Source organism: Trematomus bernacchii, unplaced genomic scaffold (genome assembly GCF_902827165.1).
Source record: "Trematomus bernacchii unplaced genomic scaffold, fTreBer1.1, whole genome shotgun sequence".
Taxonomy (NCBI): Eukaryota; Metazoa; Chordata; class Actinopteri; order Perciformes; family Nototheniidae; genus Trematomus; species Trematomus bernacchii.
Window position 1 is genome coordinate 104,941 of NW_022987711.1, and position 20,039 is coordinate 124,979.

At 44.9% G+C, this 20,039-nt stretch overlaps 1 protein-coding gene across 1 annotated transcript in view; it reads left to right on the forward strand.

Moving 5' to 3' along the window:
• The window catches only part of hspg2 (heparan sulfate proteoglycan 2), a 172,060-nt gene that overhangs the window by 85,761 nt on the left and 66,260 nt on the right, over positions 1–20,039 (forward strand). Inside the window, 6 exon segments of the mRNA XM_034141030.1 lie at positions 5,681–5,751; positions 7,332–7,396; positions 8,031–8,171; positions 9,037–9,228; positions 16,757–16,849; positions 17,895–17,987. Of these exon segments, the coding sequence (XP_033996921.1) occupies positions 5,681–5,751; positions 7,332–7,396; positions 8,031–8,171; positions 9,037–9,228; positions 16,757–16,849; positions 17,895–17,987 (655 nt within the window).

The window sequence follows — 20,039 nt, forward strand, 5'->3', positions numbered from 1 at the left end:
AATATTTGTGTTAGTCTAGGTTTAAGAAGAACATTCTTTAACCTCTTAAGCACGGCGGTCCCCCCTTGGACCCCTCCCACCTTTTTGTTTTCGAGATAATGTCTCAGGGCTTCTTAACATTTATGAAACTATTAATGTGTAGCACCAGATTAACGGGAAGAATCTCAGCTAACTGAAGATATGAACCATTTTTACCAAAACAAAACACAAGTCTCATAAGAAGGGTCTAAATGACCCCTGAGCGAAAAAATTCCAACGCACTGCGGCACACAATTCAAGATAAAGATACCCTTATTACTTATCGTAGCTGCACATACAATATAGCAGATTAAAGCTGAGACTCCACTGATTATTTAGGTATAGTTTCATCACTGAGCGATCCGAACTTGCGACAGGGGAAGCAAACACAGACATCACAACACGTACCTTTACGGAGCTTTTACGGCAGATCGTCTCACCGTAGCTGTCAATTAGGTCAAAAGACGTGTTCAATGGCATTAAAACGAAAAATAAAATGTCTACAACTGTTGATCCATAGGTTGATAATGTACCTGTGCCTTTGAAAAAATTATTTATAATCCATAATTCCATTTTTTATGTAAAAATCGGAGCGGAAAAGTTAGCTGCTAATGGTAGCCACCAGAGTGTATGCAGCTTCCGGTTTTGGTAACGCGTCACTCTCACTCCTTATTTGTTAACGTTTTGGTGTGTATATAACTTTCCCTCGATTCCATTGGCTCTAGCGGTTATAAAGAGATTCCATTGGCTCTAGCGGTTATAAAGAGATTTCATTCATCAAAATCGAGCAAGGGGGGCCAGAGATAGGTCAAATCCACCCAAATGACCCCAGAAGTGGGGGTTTTTGGCTAAACCTCTCTAAAAAGGTCAAATTTCACTTGTTTTGCATCAATCTTGATACAGGGTACTTATTATATGTTGTACTTTGGATTCCTAAAGCTTTTAGTCTACTAACCCATCATCCAAGGGTAGTTTTCACTATAAGTAAAACATTATTTTTGGACGGACACTATAATTTACAGTTTTTTACTATGTAAAATCTGAATTTTCTTTAAAATAAAAAACATCTATATTGATTCTGACTTTTCTACATCCAACTCACAGGTTTATCATTACTTTGAGAAAAAAGATTATTAATTTAACCCTTTTAGAAGGGAAGATATGGTCATTTGTTCTGGGAATGGCATTTTCGATCCTGAGACCTGAAAAACAGGCTCAGGGCTTAAGAGGTTAAAGGTTATATTTCCAAACCAAAATGAACGATTTAACATCCCGCAACTTGCTGCAATACTAAATCAATGCAACCATTGGAAGATATTTACATTTATGGTCCCCAGAGGATTCATTCATGTCCAATACTTTCCTTTTATGCTAAACTAATATGGTATCCATTATAAGAATCCATACCTTGGTGGCGCTAGAAGAAAAGGCACATCTAAAATGGATTGATTGATCTTCTGGGGACCATGAATAATCCGTTTTTTGGCAATATGGGCAGCAGTGTTCTGGACCAATCATTAAATGCTGACCATGTTAATATTTCCCCCCCGCCCCCTGACCAACGTTTGATCTAAACAGTCACATCATCAGCATAGAGGGTAATGTTAGAAATGCATATCATTATATCGGTTTTGGAATGTAAAGTGCTTTTTAATTATTTTGACATCATTTGAGATGAAATATTAGGGATCATCCTCTGTTTCTATTTTATAACTGCTGTGTTTGCCCAATGCTGGTTCATCTTTACGCCATAAGTTGTCAGGAACAAAACTGTTAATATTCCCACCGCTTTGACTAATATTTGATCGATCTGAGAAACAGTCACATCCTCAGCGCAGAGGTTATCAATGCATCGACACAGTTTCCAAGATCTTTTTATCTGACTTTAAATCGTTTTTTCAGATTGTTAGTGTCCATGTTTATCATCAGCTGTATGTCCTTTCTTAGTATGAACAGTTGTTTTTGTCTTCAAGACCATATCTATTTTGTTGTATTTTCCATTTCCCTTTGTAATAAGATGTTTCCTTATCTCTATAAACCACACTCTCTGTAAGGTTAACCGATCCATAGAAACTGTTTAGGAGTTAGTTTAGTTAGGGATCCCTAAAGCTCATATCATGGCTGTCCTGTTGACGCGCGGCGCCCCCCAGAGGACAGGTGAGGTAAGACCGGGCGTGGAGAAGCATCGCTCTGGTGGCAGTGTGTAGTTTGCTTGCTTTGCTTTGTCGCCATATCAGGAACTTTATCGTTAGCAGCTCAGCGTGTTCTTCGACGGCTCTTTATTTCCCTCCTCTGTCCTTCCTTCTGATATCAGTTCAATGTTTGAGTTAAGAAGTGGTGATATTTCTGTTGCTGTGTAAAGGTGCTGCTCAGTATATCAGACTGATATAAGAGATGGGATCAACATCTGAGGCATGTTGAGGGTTTTAGCAGCGGCTGTGCTTCATCCATCTCCAGGCAAAGGGTGCTATTTCTGGGAAAGCTGTTTGTAACCTGGGTGTAACCATGCCAACCCAGTCTCACGGCATTTCGTGTTATAGTCACGAAATAAATGTAATCTATTGATTCGTGTTCACCAACATGATTTTCCATTTTTTTCAACGTATTTCTATTGGTAGTGTGTTTCGTGCCTGCACCACGTATTTTTGTCCGGTCGGGTCTAGGAAGACCGGAAGTTGTGTGGTTCATAAAAACATTTTCTTACTCAATATCAAGACATGATTATTGTTTTTATTTTAAATGACATAATGTCGGACATTATTTGCCGTCCGTGAGGAAAAGAAATGGCTCAGAGCCTCAGGATACTGACATCTGTATTTTCTTTATCTTATTTTTCTTCTAATTTGTTATTATTTGGCGCAGGCACGAAACACACTACCAATATAAATACATTGCTTTTTAAATCGTTCTGTTTGACACGAAAAAAATGGGAAAATCTTGTTGGTGAACACGAATCAATAGATTACATTTCGTGACTATAACACGAAATGCCGTGAGACTGGGTGTGACCATGAGACTGGGTGTGACCATGAGACTGGGTGTGACCATGAGACTGGGTGTGACCATGAGACTGGGTGTGACCGTGAGACTGGGTGTGACCGTGAGACTGGGTGTGACCGTGAGACTGGGGTGTGACCGTGAGACTGGATGTGACTGGGTGTGACCGTGAGACTGGGTGTGACCGTGAGACTGGGTGTGGCCGTGAGACTGGTTGTGACCGTGAGACTGGGTGTGACCGTGAGACTGGAGACTGGGTGTGACCGTGAGACTGGGTGTGACCGTGAGACTGGGTGTGACCGTGAGACTGGGTGTGACCGTGAGACTGGGTGTGACCGTGAGACTGGGTGTGACCGTGAGACTGGGTGTGACCGGGTGTGACCGTGAGACCGTGAGACTGGGTGTGACCGTGAGACTGGGTGTGACCGTGAGACTGGGTGTGACCATGAGACCGTGAGACTGGGTGTGACCGTGAGACTGGGTGTGACCATGAGACTGGGTGTGACCATGACCGTGAGACTGGGTGTGACCGTGAGACTGAGACTGGGTGTGACCGTGAGACTGGGTGTGACCGTGAGACTGGGTGTGACCGTGATACTGGGTGTGACCGTGAGACTGGCTGTGACCGTGAGACTGGGTGTGACCATGAGACTGGTGACCATGAGACTGGCTGTGACCGTGAGACTGGGTGTGACCGTGAGACTGGGTGTGACCGTGAGACTGGGTGTGACTGTGAGACTGGGTGTGACCGTGAGACTGGGTGTGTCCGTGAGACTGGTTGTGACCGTGAGACTGGGTGTGACCGTGAGACTGGGTGTGACCATGAGACTGGGTGAGACTGGTTGTGACCGTGAGACTGGGTGTGACCGTGAGACTGGGTGTGACCATGAGACTGGGTGTGACCATGAGACTGGGTGAGACTGGGTGTGACCGTGAGACTGGGTGTGACCATGAGACTGGGTGTGACCATGAGACTGGGTGTGACCATGAGACTGGGTGTGACCATGACCGTGAGACTGGGTGTGACCGTGAGACTGGGTGTGACCGTGAGACTGGGTGTGACCATGAGACTGGGTGAGACTGGGTGTGACCATGAGACTGGGTGTGACCATGAGACTGGGTGTGACCATGAGACTGGGTGTGACCATGAGACTGGGTGAGACTGGGTGTGACCATGAGACTGGGTGTGACCGTGAGACTGGGTGTGACCATGAGACTGGGTGTGACCATGAGACTGGGTGAGACTGGGTGTGACCATGAGACTGGGTGTGACCATGAGACTGGGTGTGACCATGAGACTGGGTGTGACCATGAGACTGGGTGAGACTGGGTGTGACCATGAGACTGGGTGTGACCGTGAGACTGGGTGTGACCATGAGACTGGGTGAGACTGGGTGTGACCATGAGACTGGGTGTGACCATGAGACTGGGTGTGACCATGAGACTGGGTGAGACTGGGTGTGACCATGAGACTGGGTGTGACCATGAGACTGGGTGTGACCGTGAGACTGGGTGTGACCATGAGACTGGGTGAGACTGGGTGTGACCATGAGACTGGGTGTGACCGTGAGACTGGGGTGGACCATGAGACTGGGTGTGACCATGAGACTGGGTGAGACTGGGTGTGACCATGAGACTGGGTGTGACCTTGAGACTGGGTGTGACCATGAGACTGGGTGTGACCATGAGACTGGGTGTGACCATGAGACTGGGTGAGACTGGGTGTGACCATGAGACTGGGTGTGACCGTGAGACTGGGTGTGACCATGAGACTGGGTGAGACTGGGTGTGACCATGAGACTGGGTGTGACCATGAGACTGGGTGTGACCATGAGACTGGGTGAGACTGGGTGTGACCATGAGACTGGGTGTGACCATGAGACTGGGTGTGACCGTGAGACTGGGTGTGACCGTGAGACTGGGTGTGACCTTGAGACTGGGTGTGACCGTGAGACTCGGTGTGACCGTGAGACTGGGTGAGACCGTGAGACTGGGTGAGACCATGAGACTGGGTGAGACCGTGAGACTGGGTGTGACCGTGAGACTGGCTGTGACCTTGAGACTGGGTGTGACCGTGAGACTCGGTGTGACCGTGAGACTGGGTGAGACCGTGAGACTGGGTGAGACCATGAGACTGACCGTGAGACTGGGTGTGACCGTGAGACTCGGTGTGACCGTGAGACTGGGTGTGACCGTGAGACTGGGTGTGACCGTGAGACTGGGTGTGACCGTGAGACTGGGTGAGACCATGAGACTGACCGTGAGACTGGGTGTGACCGTGAGACTCGGTGTGACCGTGAGACTGGGTGTGACCGTGAGACTGGGTGTGACCGTGAGACTGGGTGTGACCGTGAGACTGGGTGTGACCGTGAGACTGGGTGTGACCGTGAGACTGACCGTGAGACTGACCGTGAGACTGGGTGTGACCGTGAGACTGGGTGAGACCATGAGACGATAAGAGCTCTGACAGGATGGAATCGTTTCAAAGCTTGGATGTTATTTGTCTGAATGACTCAGTCCTTTGTTCTTGGTTGAAGATAACCGCCCAAAGGACAAGTGTTTGACGTCCTGCAGACTCCCCAGCTTCCTGCCTCATTGTTAAAAACGTGTATCCTCTTTAACCGGAAATATTTGCTCATGCACGATGTCTTGTTTTTATTTTCAGATGTGCTGCCGGATACAACGGCAACCCCCCGCTGGGACAGAGATGCACCGTTGGCAACAACGAAGTCAACGGTACAAACTGTTTCAGGAACATTTTAATATTCGTTTTCGGTAACACTTTAGATTAAGGTACACATATTCACCATCAACGAGTTGTTCATTCACATATTAGAGTCAAACTACTAGCTTATTGGTTATGAACAAGACTTCACTTTCAAATAGGGAACATGTTCTTAGATAGAAAAACCTCATTTTGAGTTATTTAGACACAATTAACACTTATAGTTTCATGTCTTGTTATATAAGAATATATTTGTTAAAGGGCACCTATCATGCAAAATGCACTTGTGTACGTCTTGTATACATGAATATGTGTCCCCGGTGTTCCAGGGAACTCACCAAGTGTCAGAAAACACAACCCTCTCTATTTTCCTCCATACCCAAATCTCTAAAAAAGGGGCTGCAACGGATCTGATAAAAACTGATCCAGATTTGAACACTGTCCTGACGTCAGGACGGTGGCGCTACGGCTATTGGGCCAACTCTCCACCTATCAAGGGAATGTGGGGTTGGGCCACGGCCGGCCATTGCCGCTCGAAAGCGCTGGAGACGCTGTAGTACATATGCCAGGCCTGTAAGTGGCGCTGTAGTCTGCCACAAAAGCAGCGAAGAAGACTTCCCGCCCATAGTTACCATGGTTACCCTTCTGTTTATTCTCCGCTGTGGCTTTCTTTCTCCCTCCCCGAGGCAAGCGTTTGCTCCCGCTGCTTTAATTCAATGCAATCCCTCCCCGTCGAGGCAAGCACTGTAATTCTCTCCGGTTAGTCCACCAGCAGATGACAAACACCCACCTCTCCGCCTCTTCCAAGGAACGAGGGGACCGTGCAGCAGAGTTTCAGTTACAGTTTCTTTCGCCGGTCAAGATGTCCGTTAAAGTTTAAATCTTCCGGACAAAATTAGAAAAGTGCCGGTCAAAGGTCTTCTTTGTTATTTATTGAGCTTTAAAACAAATGAATAACGACTCTATATAATAAAACACGGAGGACGGAGATCTCTTTTTCTCCCCCTCTTCTGACAGCCCAGCAGCTGATCAGAGCACGTCTCCCCTCTCCTGCAGGGGGGCGTGGTCAGCAGAATCAGACCCCTAGACAGCAAACAGCACATAGAGCGAAATGAGGCATGGCTAAAATGCATGATCTGTTTGGTATTTTGAAAACAGAAACGTATAAATATACCTTATATAGGTATGGCCCTACAATATATCATTTACATATAGCATGATAGGTCCACTTTAAGTGTTATTATGAGAGAATTACTATTCTTGTGGTACTACTGCCTTATTCGGCCCATATTGAGCAGAGCATATTGAGACCAGAACTCATGTTCAACAACTTCCTTACTTGCAATGAATCAGCACCAGTTAGAGGGGTATTGAGGAAAAACTCAACTAATGGCTTATTACTTGTAGAATATGGTCACGTAGAATAAGGCATTAATAAGTGTTTTATAATGACTGATAATGAGCCAATATACTGCTAATATGCATGTTAATGAACAACTAGTTGATGGTTCATTTGTGTACCTTAATATAATGTGTCACCTAGTTTTCTTTAAGGAGGCGAGAGTTGGTGACGTTCTGCTTCCTGTTGCAGGTAACTGCTATGACTGTGACCAGAGAGGAAGAGAGAGCTGTACTGGAGGCGTGTGCCACTGCAAGGTGAGCCAACACCACTAGTTTCAGTTTGTGTGGACAGACAGACAGACATGCTGTTTCCCACAATCCAGAATACAAAAATACAAATATATATAAAAATATGTATATACCATATCAACAGACACATGTATACATATGCACACATTAAAACATGAATAAAAGCACACATGTATCTTCTGATGCAGACTGTGATGGACTGGGGGTTTTATTTCTTAAGATTAGATGAGATGAGATGGACCTTTATTTATCCCGTGGGCAAATTCAGTAGTTTAACAGCAACAGGGTGAGATTAAAGATGAATACAATTAAAGATAACATTTAAATGATATATAGTTAAGTCACTTTTCAAATAAGAAATACATTCAAATGAACATACAGTATATACAGCTGTCTCAAAGCAAAGACAATCAGACTTAAAGACAGTTTCTTCCCCAGAGCACTAAACTCCGACACACAATAAATATATATATATTTTTTTATACACATTCAAATATATTTATTTGTACTTAACTTCATCTGCATATTGAAGTCTGAATGCTTGTTGTGTGTATGTGTTCTCATCTGTATCATGAGAATAAAGGGTTCTATTCTATTCTATGTCAGATGTATTCACACGTGTGTTATGTCTTGTGTTCAGACGAACGTTGAGGGCCCGTCCTGCTCCACCTGCAGACCTGGAACCTTCCACCTCAGCCCTGAAAACAAAGATGGCTGCCTGTCCTGTTTCTGCATGGGCGTGACTCAGCAGTGCTCCAGCTCCACCCACTACCGAGACCTGGTACTTCTCCTTCAGGCTTGATCTAGTATCTCTGTAGGGCTTCTACTGTAACAGAGTGTTCCTACAGAGACCTGGTACTTCTCCTTCAGGCTTGATCTAGTATCTCTGTAGGGCTTCTACTGTAACAGAGTGTTCCTACAGAGACCTGGTACTGACTCAATGAGAAGGCACTAGATAAATAACTGGTGCAGCTAAGATCATATTTGCAAGAGCGTCACACGTTCATTTCTGAGCGAATACATGATGCAGCTTCAAATGCATCCAAACCAGTGAGCGCATCCTCCAGAGATGGACTGATGTCAATGATGATATTCAGAGTTCCTTCAGTGCAAATGCATGGGTTACGTGGGGACTTGAATCCTTGAAGGCATTGTTTCCTGCCTTAAGAAAGTGCGACAAAAATGACCCTTGATCGATGTCTCAAAGTGCGCCATGTTCGGGCTTTACATTCAATACAATAGGGCCTATGAATACCCTTTAAAGGTCTTTGAATTTGATGTTTAAGAAAGTGCCTATCAGGTCACGAAAACACTTCACACAAGCAAATCAAATACAATCTTTATGGGTTAAGAAAATGTGGCAATAGAGAAAAGGCACCACTTCACAGCCTGTCTTGAGATAGATGGCTAGGAATCCACAATGTTTATCAGAGTTGATCCATCATCTTTCTAGCACCACAATCAGCCCACAACTATTCAAATATATATATATATATATATAACTTAGGGTAAAGGAGGACTGGGTTTGAGTCTCATCAGGCAGACGCCATTCAGATAACTTTGTGAACCAAACGTCCGATTAGAATAATAAATGCTGCTGTGAATGAATCACAAACTCCTGTGTCTCCCTCTGTGTTCTCCTGCAGGTTTCCACCGTCTTTACTCCAGGGAACTTCCAGGGCTTCGCTCTGGTGAACCGTCAGCGCACCAACCGAATCTCCAGCGGCTTCACCGTGGAGGTTTCCACCGAGGGCACGCAGCTGTCCTACACCAGCTTCGACTACCTGGGCCAGGAGCCGCACTACTGGCAGCTGCCCGACGCCTACCAGGGGGACAAGGTGAGTCCCTGAGAAACCAGTGACCCCCCCCCCACTGTGAGGGGAACGTCTGCATCAATGGAGACTCAGAGAGACACGAGGAGAGCAGGAGCTTTGATGGAAACACTGAGGGTTTATTTGGAGCTTCGGCCGGAAGATCTCTAGCCCAGAATATAGGAATATTTCCCCAACACTCAGTGACCTGCAGACCACTCTCTACTTCCTCCTTCCTCTGCTCTAATCTGTCTTCTCAAGCTTCAGCAGCTTCTCTTCCTCTCATCCTCTTCACTCGGGGGAAAAAGCCATGAAAGACTTAATGACCCGAGAGTTCACTTTCATTATTCCGCCCTCACTGGAATGTAACTTGCAGATAGATAATGACCGAGGAGACAGCAGCTACCTTTAGGATGTTTATCTGAGAGTCTTTACAGTCAATCTGAACAAAGCACACATGTACTTCTGTTGTCTCATCATCATTAATCAATGAACACAACATGGATACGGGAAAACATGAGATGCATTACACACAGCTGACTGACGATTAGCATGAATGCTAACATAACATTGGAAGTGCCAAGTTAACACAATTAGCATCAACATGATGTATTAGCACACATATTTAACAGCTGTTTCCAATAACTGTTGCAGGTATGTGTGCGTCAGGGTTCAGGAATAATAGTGAGCTCTATGAACTTCCTCTAGTGCTAAAGAAACTACGGCAAGCCTTTATGGACAAACAGCGCCAACACATCCGTAACTCATCCCTCTGTTTCTCTGTGTTCGACTGGTTCTCCCTGCAGGAGGAGTCTTCCTCTGCTCGCAGCAAACGAGCGGAGCAGGTACAGTCCGTCCTGATGCACTTTAGTGTCTGTTTGGAGCTGTTTGCATGGTAGTGATTCCTCCTGTTGTTGTTGTTGTTGTTGTGCAACAGACTGAACGTCCTGCATCGCACTAAGAACATGGTGCATGCTAGGGAGGGGAGGAGATAGGTTGTTGTGGTGAATGGCGATAGAAGAACACTCACAATAAGCTGATCCTGGTCAAATGTAGTTCAGAATGAGTTCTCCTGCTAGTTACTAGATCTGATTTATCTGAATAGCCCTTCTTATTTCAGCTGCAGCTCTAAGTGTGTTTTGATCTCACGGCCGCTCACATTTCTTTCTGCCTGGCCTCACAGCAGCCATGTGCACAGATCCATCATTAATGCTCCGTTTAATAACTTCATACCGTTTAACGCTGCTCCAACAACACGGCCGAATACCGAGAGCCCAGTGATAGGGAAGGGGATCAAAGAGAGACCTCAATGAGACTCATCAGAGAGAGGGGGGGGGGGGGCTCAGCGTAGAGCTAGATCCAGTAGAGCTGCTCAGGTATCTGCTCTATCCGTCCTGTCTGGTTAACAACCAGCTGATCGCACTGTTTACTGCAGAGAATCATTAAAGCAGCAAACCGTTAGAGTTCTGATGGATACAGACGGACTCCTGGAGACTCTTTCTAACGTCTTAACGAGGCCTACAAATGGTCTTAAATGTCTGAAATCAATCTTTCAAAAGGCATATCATTGCAAAGATAGTATGTAGGATTGCATAAGTATTTGTTTGGATTGTCAAATCTCAAAAAGGATAAGGAACATCTCTTTATGCTCAGGTGTCTGATTCATCCTGTAGACGTGCACATTGTAACACTCACACGTCTAACGAGACTCACTGAGAGCTAACAGGGGGAGAGTTTGTGGACCAACGTAAAAAGGTTGTTATTGAAACTGTTAAATTCATAATATAATACATTCGATTTGTTTAGCGCTTTTCCTAGATCTCAAAGACGATATAAGATGAAACCTTTTAAATATCTGAGGTGTAGGAGCATGGAGATTCAGCTTGGTGTGATTCAGAGTCTCTGAGCACGTTGAGAGCACGTTGAGAAGGAGAGAGAGAGAAAGAGAGACATCAGGAATGTTTGTGTTGTGAGCATGGTGAGCGTGGTGAGCGTGGTGAGCGAGCGTGGTGAGCGTGGTGAGCGTGGTGAGCGTGGTGAGCGTGGAGAGCGTGGAGAGCGTGGTGAGCGTGGTGAGCGTGGTGAGCGTGGTGAGCGTGGAGAGCGTGGTGAGCGTGGTGAGCGTGGTGAGCGTGGTGAGCGTGGTGAGCGTGGAGAGCGTGGTGAGCGTGGTGAGCGTGGTGAGCGTGGTGAGCGTGGAGAGCGTGGTGAGCGTGGTGAGCGTGGAGAGCGTGGTGAGCGTGGTGAGCGTGGTGAGCGTGGTGAGCGTGGTGAGCATGGTGAGCATGACTCAGCATGGTGAGCGTGGTGAGCGTGGTGAGCATGGTGAGCGTGGTGAGCATGGTGAGCATGACTCAGCATGGTGAGCATGGTGAGCGTGGTGAGCGTGGTGAGCATGGTGAGCGTGGTGAGCATGGTGAGCATGACTCAGCATGGTGAGCATGGTGAGCGTGGTGAGCATGGTGAGCGTGGTGAGCATGGTGAGCATGACTCAGCATGGTGAGCATGACTCAGCATGGTGAGCATGACTCAGCATGGTGAGCATGACTCAGCATGGTGAGCGTGGTGAGCGTGGTGAGCATGACTCAGCATGTTCCTCATTCTGTGATCACACCCAACGTGAAGCTGACGCAATCACCATGGTGACAGCTGTCAGAGCCTAGAATATTAAGATGTATCTGTGACACGTTACAGTACCATATGATACGATACATTGCAGTGGGACTTGTAACGATACAACACAATACAATTCGTTACGACATAACACGATAAAGTATGATACATTTCGATATTATACGCTACAATATGTTAGAATACATTACGATACATTACGATAAGTATATGTTACGATAAAATACATTACGATCAGAATACCTTTATTCGTCCCACAGAGGGGAAATGTACATACAATACGTTACAATACATTACAATACGTTACAATACGTTACAATACGTTACAATATGTTACAATACATTACAATACATTACAATACATTACAATACATTAGAATACGTTACAATACATTAGAATACACGATACATTACGACATGTTATGATATGTTTCGATACAACACAATACAATACGATAAGTTACAATATGCTACGGTATGTTCCGATACTATGAGGAAACAATGCGATCGGATACATATTGATACCATACGTTACAATAGGATATTTATTTAAGAGTTTTTATTTTTTGAATGAACAGAAAACATGCTGTATCGTAATCCATCTAAAGTACGCAGTCTGTACCTCTCCTCTGATAACTCATTGTTGCTCTGCCTCTAAGCTGGAGTGATGAGGAGGAACTGAACTCGTCTTCGTCACTGTTTCTGTCTCCTGGTCTAATATCTCTACGCCCCCCCCCCCTCCTCTCAGGGAGCAGTCAGAAAGCTGGACGAGGAGGTGTGGGCTCTCTTTAACTTCTCCAGCAAAGGAGCGGCCCCCCCTCCGTTCTTCCCCCCCTCCAAAACATCCTCTTCTTCCTCCTCCTCCTCCTCTTCCTCCCGGTGGTCTTTACGTCACCTGAGCCCTCCTCCTCTTCCTCCTCCCTCCTCCTCCTCTTCAGTCAGACCCACCAGAGCGCAGCCCCCCCCTCACCTGCAGGTACACTCAGATATATGTGGTTGAAGCACATGGTTTGGTCGTAATCATTGTATATCAGCTGAGGATCAGTGGAGGTTTCTAAAGGCCTCACTTTAGTGAGTATGGTGGCCCTTAGGGGACAAACTGAAGCTTCAAACTTTCTTTTTCAGTCAATATTTTGTCTTTAAATTGAATGTAGTGTTTTGTAAATATGTACAAATATTTGTTTTGCACGTATGCTTTCTCCCCAAAGTCACTATAATTACAAAATGAATCTTTAAACTCCAGATCCTTAAGTACAAACCCCTAAATACTATCCACTATCATCCTCTTCTTCATCAATATATCACAGGTCTCAGATATATACAGAGCCTGTCTCTGATTGGCTGAAACACCAAACAGATCATAGCAGCATTACCCATAATCCCCTCTGTTTCAGCCCTGTTTCCAAAGTCTGTTACTTTAGATGAAAATAAGGAGCCCCTCCCCACGCCCCTCTGAGAGACATTTGGTTACAAAGAACTCAATGGTGCTCTAGGAGGAGACATGTGTCCCCTCTGTGTAAAGAGAGAGTCTCTTTACACAGAGGGGACACATGTTGATGTAGAAGAGACAGATGTAGAAGAGACATGAAGAAGAGGGGACACATGTTGATGTAGAAGAGACATGAAGAAGAGGGGACACATGTTGATGTAGAAGAGACAGATGTAGAAGAGACATGAAGAAGAGGGACACATGTTGATGTAGAAGAGACATGAAGAAGAGGGGACACATGTTGATGTAGAAGAGACAGATGTAGAAGAGACATGAGAAGAGGGGACCACATGTTATGTAGAAGAGACATGAAGAAGAGGGGACACATGTTGATGTAGAAGAGACATGAAGAAGAGGGGGACACATGTTGATGTAGAAGAGACCTGAAGAAGAGGGGACACATGTTGATGTAGAAGAGACATGAAGAAGAGGGACACATGTTGATGTAGAAGAGACATGAAGAAGAGGGGACACATGTTGATGTAGAAGAGACATGAAGAAGAGGGGACACGTGTTGATGTAGAAGAGACATGAAGAAGAGGGGACACATGTTGATGTAGAAGAGACATGAAGAAGAGGGGACACATGTTGATGTAGAAGAGACATGAAGAAGAGGGGACACATGTTGATGTAGAAGAGACAGATGTAGAAGAGACATGAAGAAGAGGGGACACATGTTGATGAAGAAGAGACATGAAGAAGAGGGGACACATGTTGATGAAGAAGAGACATGAAGAAGAGGGGACACATGTTGATGTAGAAGAGACATGAAGAAGTGGATTTTGTATAATAGGTGACCTTTGATCAGCTGTAGGAGACTTCCTGTCCAGTAACGTGTTGTGTTCGTTGACAGAGGAAGAGCTCAGTGAGGCCGACCAGAGGCTCTGCAGACGGCCAGAAGGTAGAGAGAGGGGCATGAGTGTGATGATTCTGACTGATGGTGCACTCGTGGTGTGATGATACAGCTGGGATTGAGCATTTGAAGAATCATAGTTATCATTATTGTTTTGAGATGAGCATGGTGTGATTTCTTCAGGAGGATCTGTTGTATCTCTGCAGCTCTACTTCTCTCATATATTTGACACACATTGAGCACGTTGCAGTTTCCATAACATGTTGATTAATGCTGCAGCTCTAGACATATTCAGTCTCTGATAGTCAAGCTTGCAAAGTGAATGAACAACCAGCTGATCTCAGTGTGTGCAGCGAGGTTAATGTTCACCGAGAGAGCAGAGTGCTGATGAATGCAGACTCTTTAACAAGTCTTAACGAGCTCTGAACATAGTCTTAATTGGTGTTTAATTGTCTGAAGTCAATCTTTCAAAAGTCAAACAATTGATAAGATGGTTTGTAGGGTTGTTGAAATATAGCTCTGTATTGTACATTCTCAAAAATGATTAGTAACATAACAAAACACTTGAAAAGTCGATAACACATGCTTTGAACTGCAGGAATACTTTATGTTTGATATTTACCAAAGATTGGATATATTAAAGCCCTGGGGGGTTCCTCCCCTCAGAGTGACTCAGAGGGGTTCCTCCCCTCAGAGTGACTCAGAGGGACTCAGAGTGACTCAGAGTGACTCAGTGTGACTCACTCCCTTATGTGATCTCTGTGTGTGTCGGGCTTTACTCTCTCCTCTTTTCACCCATTTATTCTTGCTACCTCTTCCTCTTCATCCTCGTTCTCCTCCTCCTGCTCCTCCTCCTCCTCTTCCTCAGTGGTCTCTGGTCTTCAGTGGTTTCAGTTCTCAGGATGATCCTCTCTTCTGGAAGCTCCCGGAGCTTTACACCGGGGAGAAGGTAACTCAGACATAGACCCCAGCAGCAGAGAGTCATCTTCATCATCCTCACCATCCTCCTCTTCCTCACATGTCCTTATTCCCCATTACCTGAAACATGGTCCCCTTTCTGTGTGACACTCGTCCTCTGCACAAAGAGAGGCTTGTCCCACGTTAACGAGACAGGAGTAAGTTCATTGTTTTGAACTGAAGCTGCAGCAATGATGCATTAGTTGTCAATAATTAAATTCATTAGCAACTTCTTCGTTGAGTTCAAGTTAAAACAATCCAAAGTTATCTTATTCCAGCTTCCTCTATGACTCTGAAACTAGGGATGTCCCGATCACCTTTTTTTGCTCCCGATCCGATTCCGATCATTTGATTTTGACAATCTGCCGATACCGATTTTTCCCGATCCGATCTTTATGCAATGCATTAAGAGAAAAAAAAGGAGAAAAGCATTCAAGTTGTCCCTTAAACCTCACGTTCTCCACCACAGATAACGGCTGGTCATCCAACGCGATGAATTCAGCTATCTTGGCTGTTATTTTTTTGGCCTTTTCACTGTTCTGGGGCAGTTTCTCTTTCCTTTTAAAAGTCTCTGAAAGTGTCGGTTGTTTCAGTGCCGTTACCTGAGTGGCCGCTGTGTACTCCTCGTGTTGTTGTTGGTGTTCGTATTAGATTGGTCGTGTTGAACGTAGCTCTGTTCTTTCCACCACGCGGAACCTCCGCCTTGCAAACATTGCATCTGGCTGTTACACTGCCTTCGCTTTCAATTTTATAATACTTCCAAACTCCTGACATTTTCTCTGTCCCGACTCCCGAGTCACCAGCTGAACGTAGCCTCTCGTTACACCAGCTGAACGTAGCCTCTCGTTACACCAGCTGAACGTAGCCTCTTGTTACACCAGCTGAACGTAGCCTCTCGTTACACCAGCTGAACGTAGCCTCTCGTTAGCTTACTGCTACTATTAGACACTGCGCCCACTCTGTTGCCAGGTCTATGAAAACAAGCCCAAAAGAAGCAACACATACATGATGTTGTGTAATTTTAAACCAAAACTAAGGCCTCAGGATGACTTTAAGACGTGAACATGGTCATTTTTGTTTTGTAACATTCAATAAAATAATAAAAATATTTTATAAAAAAAAAAAAAATTATTCCCGATCCCCGATTTTTTTCTCCCGATTCCGATCTTTTGAAAATCACGTGATCAGCTCTGATCCCCAATCACGTGATCGGATCGGGACATCTCTATCTGAAACTGAGTATCTTGGAGACTGTTGAGGACGTCCTCTTAGTTTTAGAGAAACACTGACCTACCTGTGTTTGGACAGTTCATAAAACTGAAATATATCTATATATATAATCTAAATAAAGCAGCAGAGGTTAGGAAGCTCCAAACAAAGTGAAATCCTTCAAACATCATATTGTTTTCTATTGAACGGTAATATATCTTCCATAAAATGTCTCATTCAGACTAGAAGAGGGGGGATTTCATGGTGATATTTGACAGTTATTACTCACCTTTAATGACAGCTGTAACCCCCCCCCCCTGTGTGTTGCTCTGAGGAGGATTAATCTCTTCTTCGTTGGTGTTTAATCGTCCTCCAGTGTCCTGTCCTCAGATCTAAAGTCTCTCTCTTGGTCTCAGGTGGGCTCGTACGGAGGGAAGCTGAAATTCACCGTCTCCTACGTGGCCGGAGCCCGAGGAACGCTGATCGACGACGGAGACGTGCAGATTATTGTGAGTATACTGTCATCTTAAAGTGAGGCGTTCACTGACCTCCACTGTGATGTTACTGTCACTGTGAGGCGTTCACTGACCTCCACTGTGATGTTACTGTCACTGTGAGGCGTTCACTGACCTCCACTGTGATGTTACTGTCATCTTATGTGAGGCGTTCACTGACCTCCACTGTGATGTTACTGTCATCTTAAAGTGAGGCGTTCACTGACCTCTACTATGATGTTACTGTCATCTTAAAGTGAGGCGTTCACTGACCTCCACTGTGATGTTACTGTCACTGTGAGGCGTTCACTGACCTCCACTGTGATGTTACTGTCACTGTGAGGCGTTCACTGACCTCCACTGTGATGTTACTGTCATCTTAAAGTGAGGCGTTCACTGACCTCCACTGTGATGTTACTGTCACTGTGAGGCGTTCACTGACCTCCACCGTGATGTTACTGTCACTGTGAGGCGTTCACTGACCTCCACTGTGATGTTACTGTCACTGTGAGGCGTTCACTGACCTCCACCGTGATGTTACTGTCACTGTGAGGCGTTCACTGACCTCCACTGTGATGTTACTGTCATCTTAAAGTGAGGCGTTCACTGACCTCCACTGTGATGTTACTGTCACTGTGAGGCGTTCACTGACCTCCACCGTGATGTTACTGTCACTGTGAGGCGTTCACTGACCTCCATTGTGATGTTACTGTCATCTTAAAGTGAGGCGTTCACTGACCTCCACTGTGATGTTACTGTCACTGTGAGGCGTTCACTGACCTCCACCGTGATGTTACTGTCACTGTGAGGCGTTCACTGACCTCCACTGTGATGTTACTGTCATCTTAAAGTGAGGCGTTCACTGACCTCCACTGTGATGTTACTGTCACTGTGAGGCGTTCACTGACCTCCACCGTGATGTTACTGTCACTGTGAGGCGTTCACTGACCTCCACTGTGATGTTACTGTCATCTTAAAGTGAGGCGTTCACTGACCTCCACTGTGATGATATATGATGTTACTGTTACTATGAGGCGTTCACTGACCTGTCCTCCTGCAGGGAAACGACATCACTCTGGTGGCCCGGCAGCCGTGGCCCCGGAGGGCGGGGGGGAGCCGAGAGACGCAGCGCTTTGAGATCACCTTCACTGAGGTAAGAGACTCTCCTTTAACTTCTCGATGAGAAAATGTACCCAAGATACGCTGTATGGCTTTGAATCTTTTGTTTAAGAGTTTAGAGTTGTGTTTAGTATTTTGTCCGTTTCTCTTTAACCTGTTAAGCCCGAGAGACCCCGGTACCGGGGCACTGCCGCAACATCTTGCAGGAAACAGTGTCTGAGGGCATGTTCATTTAATAAACTATGAATGTTTTATATCCATGTAACGGGAAGAAACTCATCTAACGGATCATTTTTTTTTTTCAAAAAAAAAACCCCACAATGCTAACAATGAGCCTCTGAATTAGCAACGAGCGAAAAATGCTAACACCTTACTGCACCGAAAATCACTCACAAAACCTTATTATTTATCTTTTCTGCACATCCAACACATCGTTTCACATCGTGAGGTGACACAGAATCGAAGGGTACCCTCATTATCACTCAATGATACGAAATCGCGATTTTATAAACAAAAACAGACATCAAAACATGTGGCGCTAGGTAGCTAAAAAAGCTAACATGGCTTACCTGTGTCGTAGTCTGGTCAAAAGTGATCTTCAATGGCATTAAAACGATAAAAACGGCTGCTGAAGTTAATCCATAGGTTAATCCAATGTGTCTGTGTCCCTTTGAAATGATTTCTGATAATCCATGAGCAATAAAACTGCTTTTCCGTTTCCAGATGTCAGAGCTACAGTATAGGTTCGCTCTGATGCAATTCTGAATGCGCGAAGCCCCCACCTTTTTGTTGTACAATGTAAGTGAGTGAGGAGATTCCCCTTCGATTCTATTGGCTCTAACGGTCATAAAGAGATGTCAATCACCAAAATCGACCAATGGGTTCCAAAGAAACGGTAAAACCCCCATTTCCACCCAAATCACCTCAGAGGTGGAGTTTTTTTGCTAAACCTCTCTAAAAAGGTCAAATGTCACTTGTTTTGCATCAATCTTGATACAGGGTACTTATTATATGTTGTACTTTGGATTCCTAAAGCTTTTAGTCTACTAACCCATCATCCAAGGGTAGTTTTCACTATAAGTAACAAATAATATTTGGATGGACACTATAATTTACAGTTTTTTTACTATGTTCAATCTGAATTTTCTTTAAAATAAAAAACATCTATGTTGATTCTGACCTTTCTACATCCAACTCACAGGTTTATCATTACTTTGAGAAAAAAGATTATTAATTTAACCCTTTTAGAAGGGAAGATATGGTCATTTGTTCTGGGAATGGCATTTTCGAGCCTGAGACCTGAAAAACAGGCTCAGGGCTTAACAGGTTAAAGGTCCCCTATCATCCTCTTCTTCATCAGTATATCACAGGTCTCAGATATAAACAGAGCCTGTCTCTGATTGGCTGAAACACAAAACAGATCATTGCAGCATTACCCATAATACCCTCTGTTTCAGCCCTGTTTCCAAAGTGCTGATTCTCTGTCTGTTACTTTAGATGAAAATAAGGAGCCCCTCCCCACGCCCCTCTGAGAGAGATTTGGTTACAAAGAACTCAAGGGTGCTCTAGGAGGAGATTCAGGTGATAAGGTGGGGGGGGGTTACCTTGGTTGCTGATTGGCTAATGGTTACACAAGACAAAACATCGTTATGACATCATACAGTGGCCAAAATCTGATCAGCTCATTTCAGACAGGTTTTTATAGAAATGGATCAGGACAAAAAGAGAGAGAATCTTTGTTCCTGAGACTTTCAGAGTCTCTTTCCACAGAGGGGACACATGTTGATGTAGAAGAGACATGAAGAAGAGGGGACACATGTTGATGTAGAAGAGACATGAAGAAGAGGGGACACATGTTGATGTAGAAGAGACATGAAGAAGAGGGGACACATGTTGATGTAGAAGAGAGACATGAAGAAGAGGGGACACATGTTGATGAGAAGAGACATGAAGAAGAGGGGACACATGTTGATGTAGAAGAGACATGAAGAAGAGGGGACACATGTTGATGTAGAAGAGACATGAAGAAGAGGGGGACACATGTTGATGTAGAAGAGACATGAAGAGAGGGGACACATGTTATGTA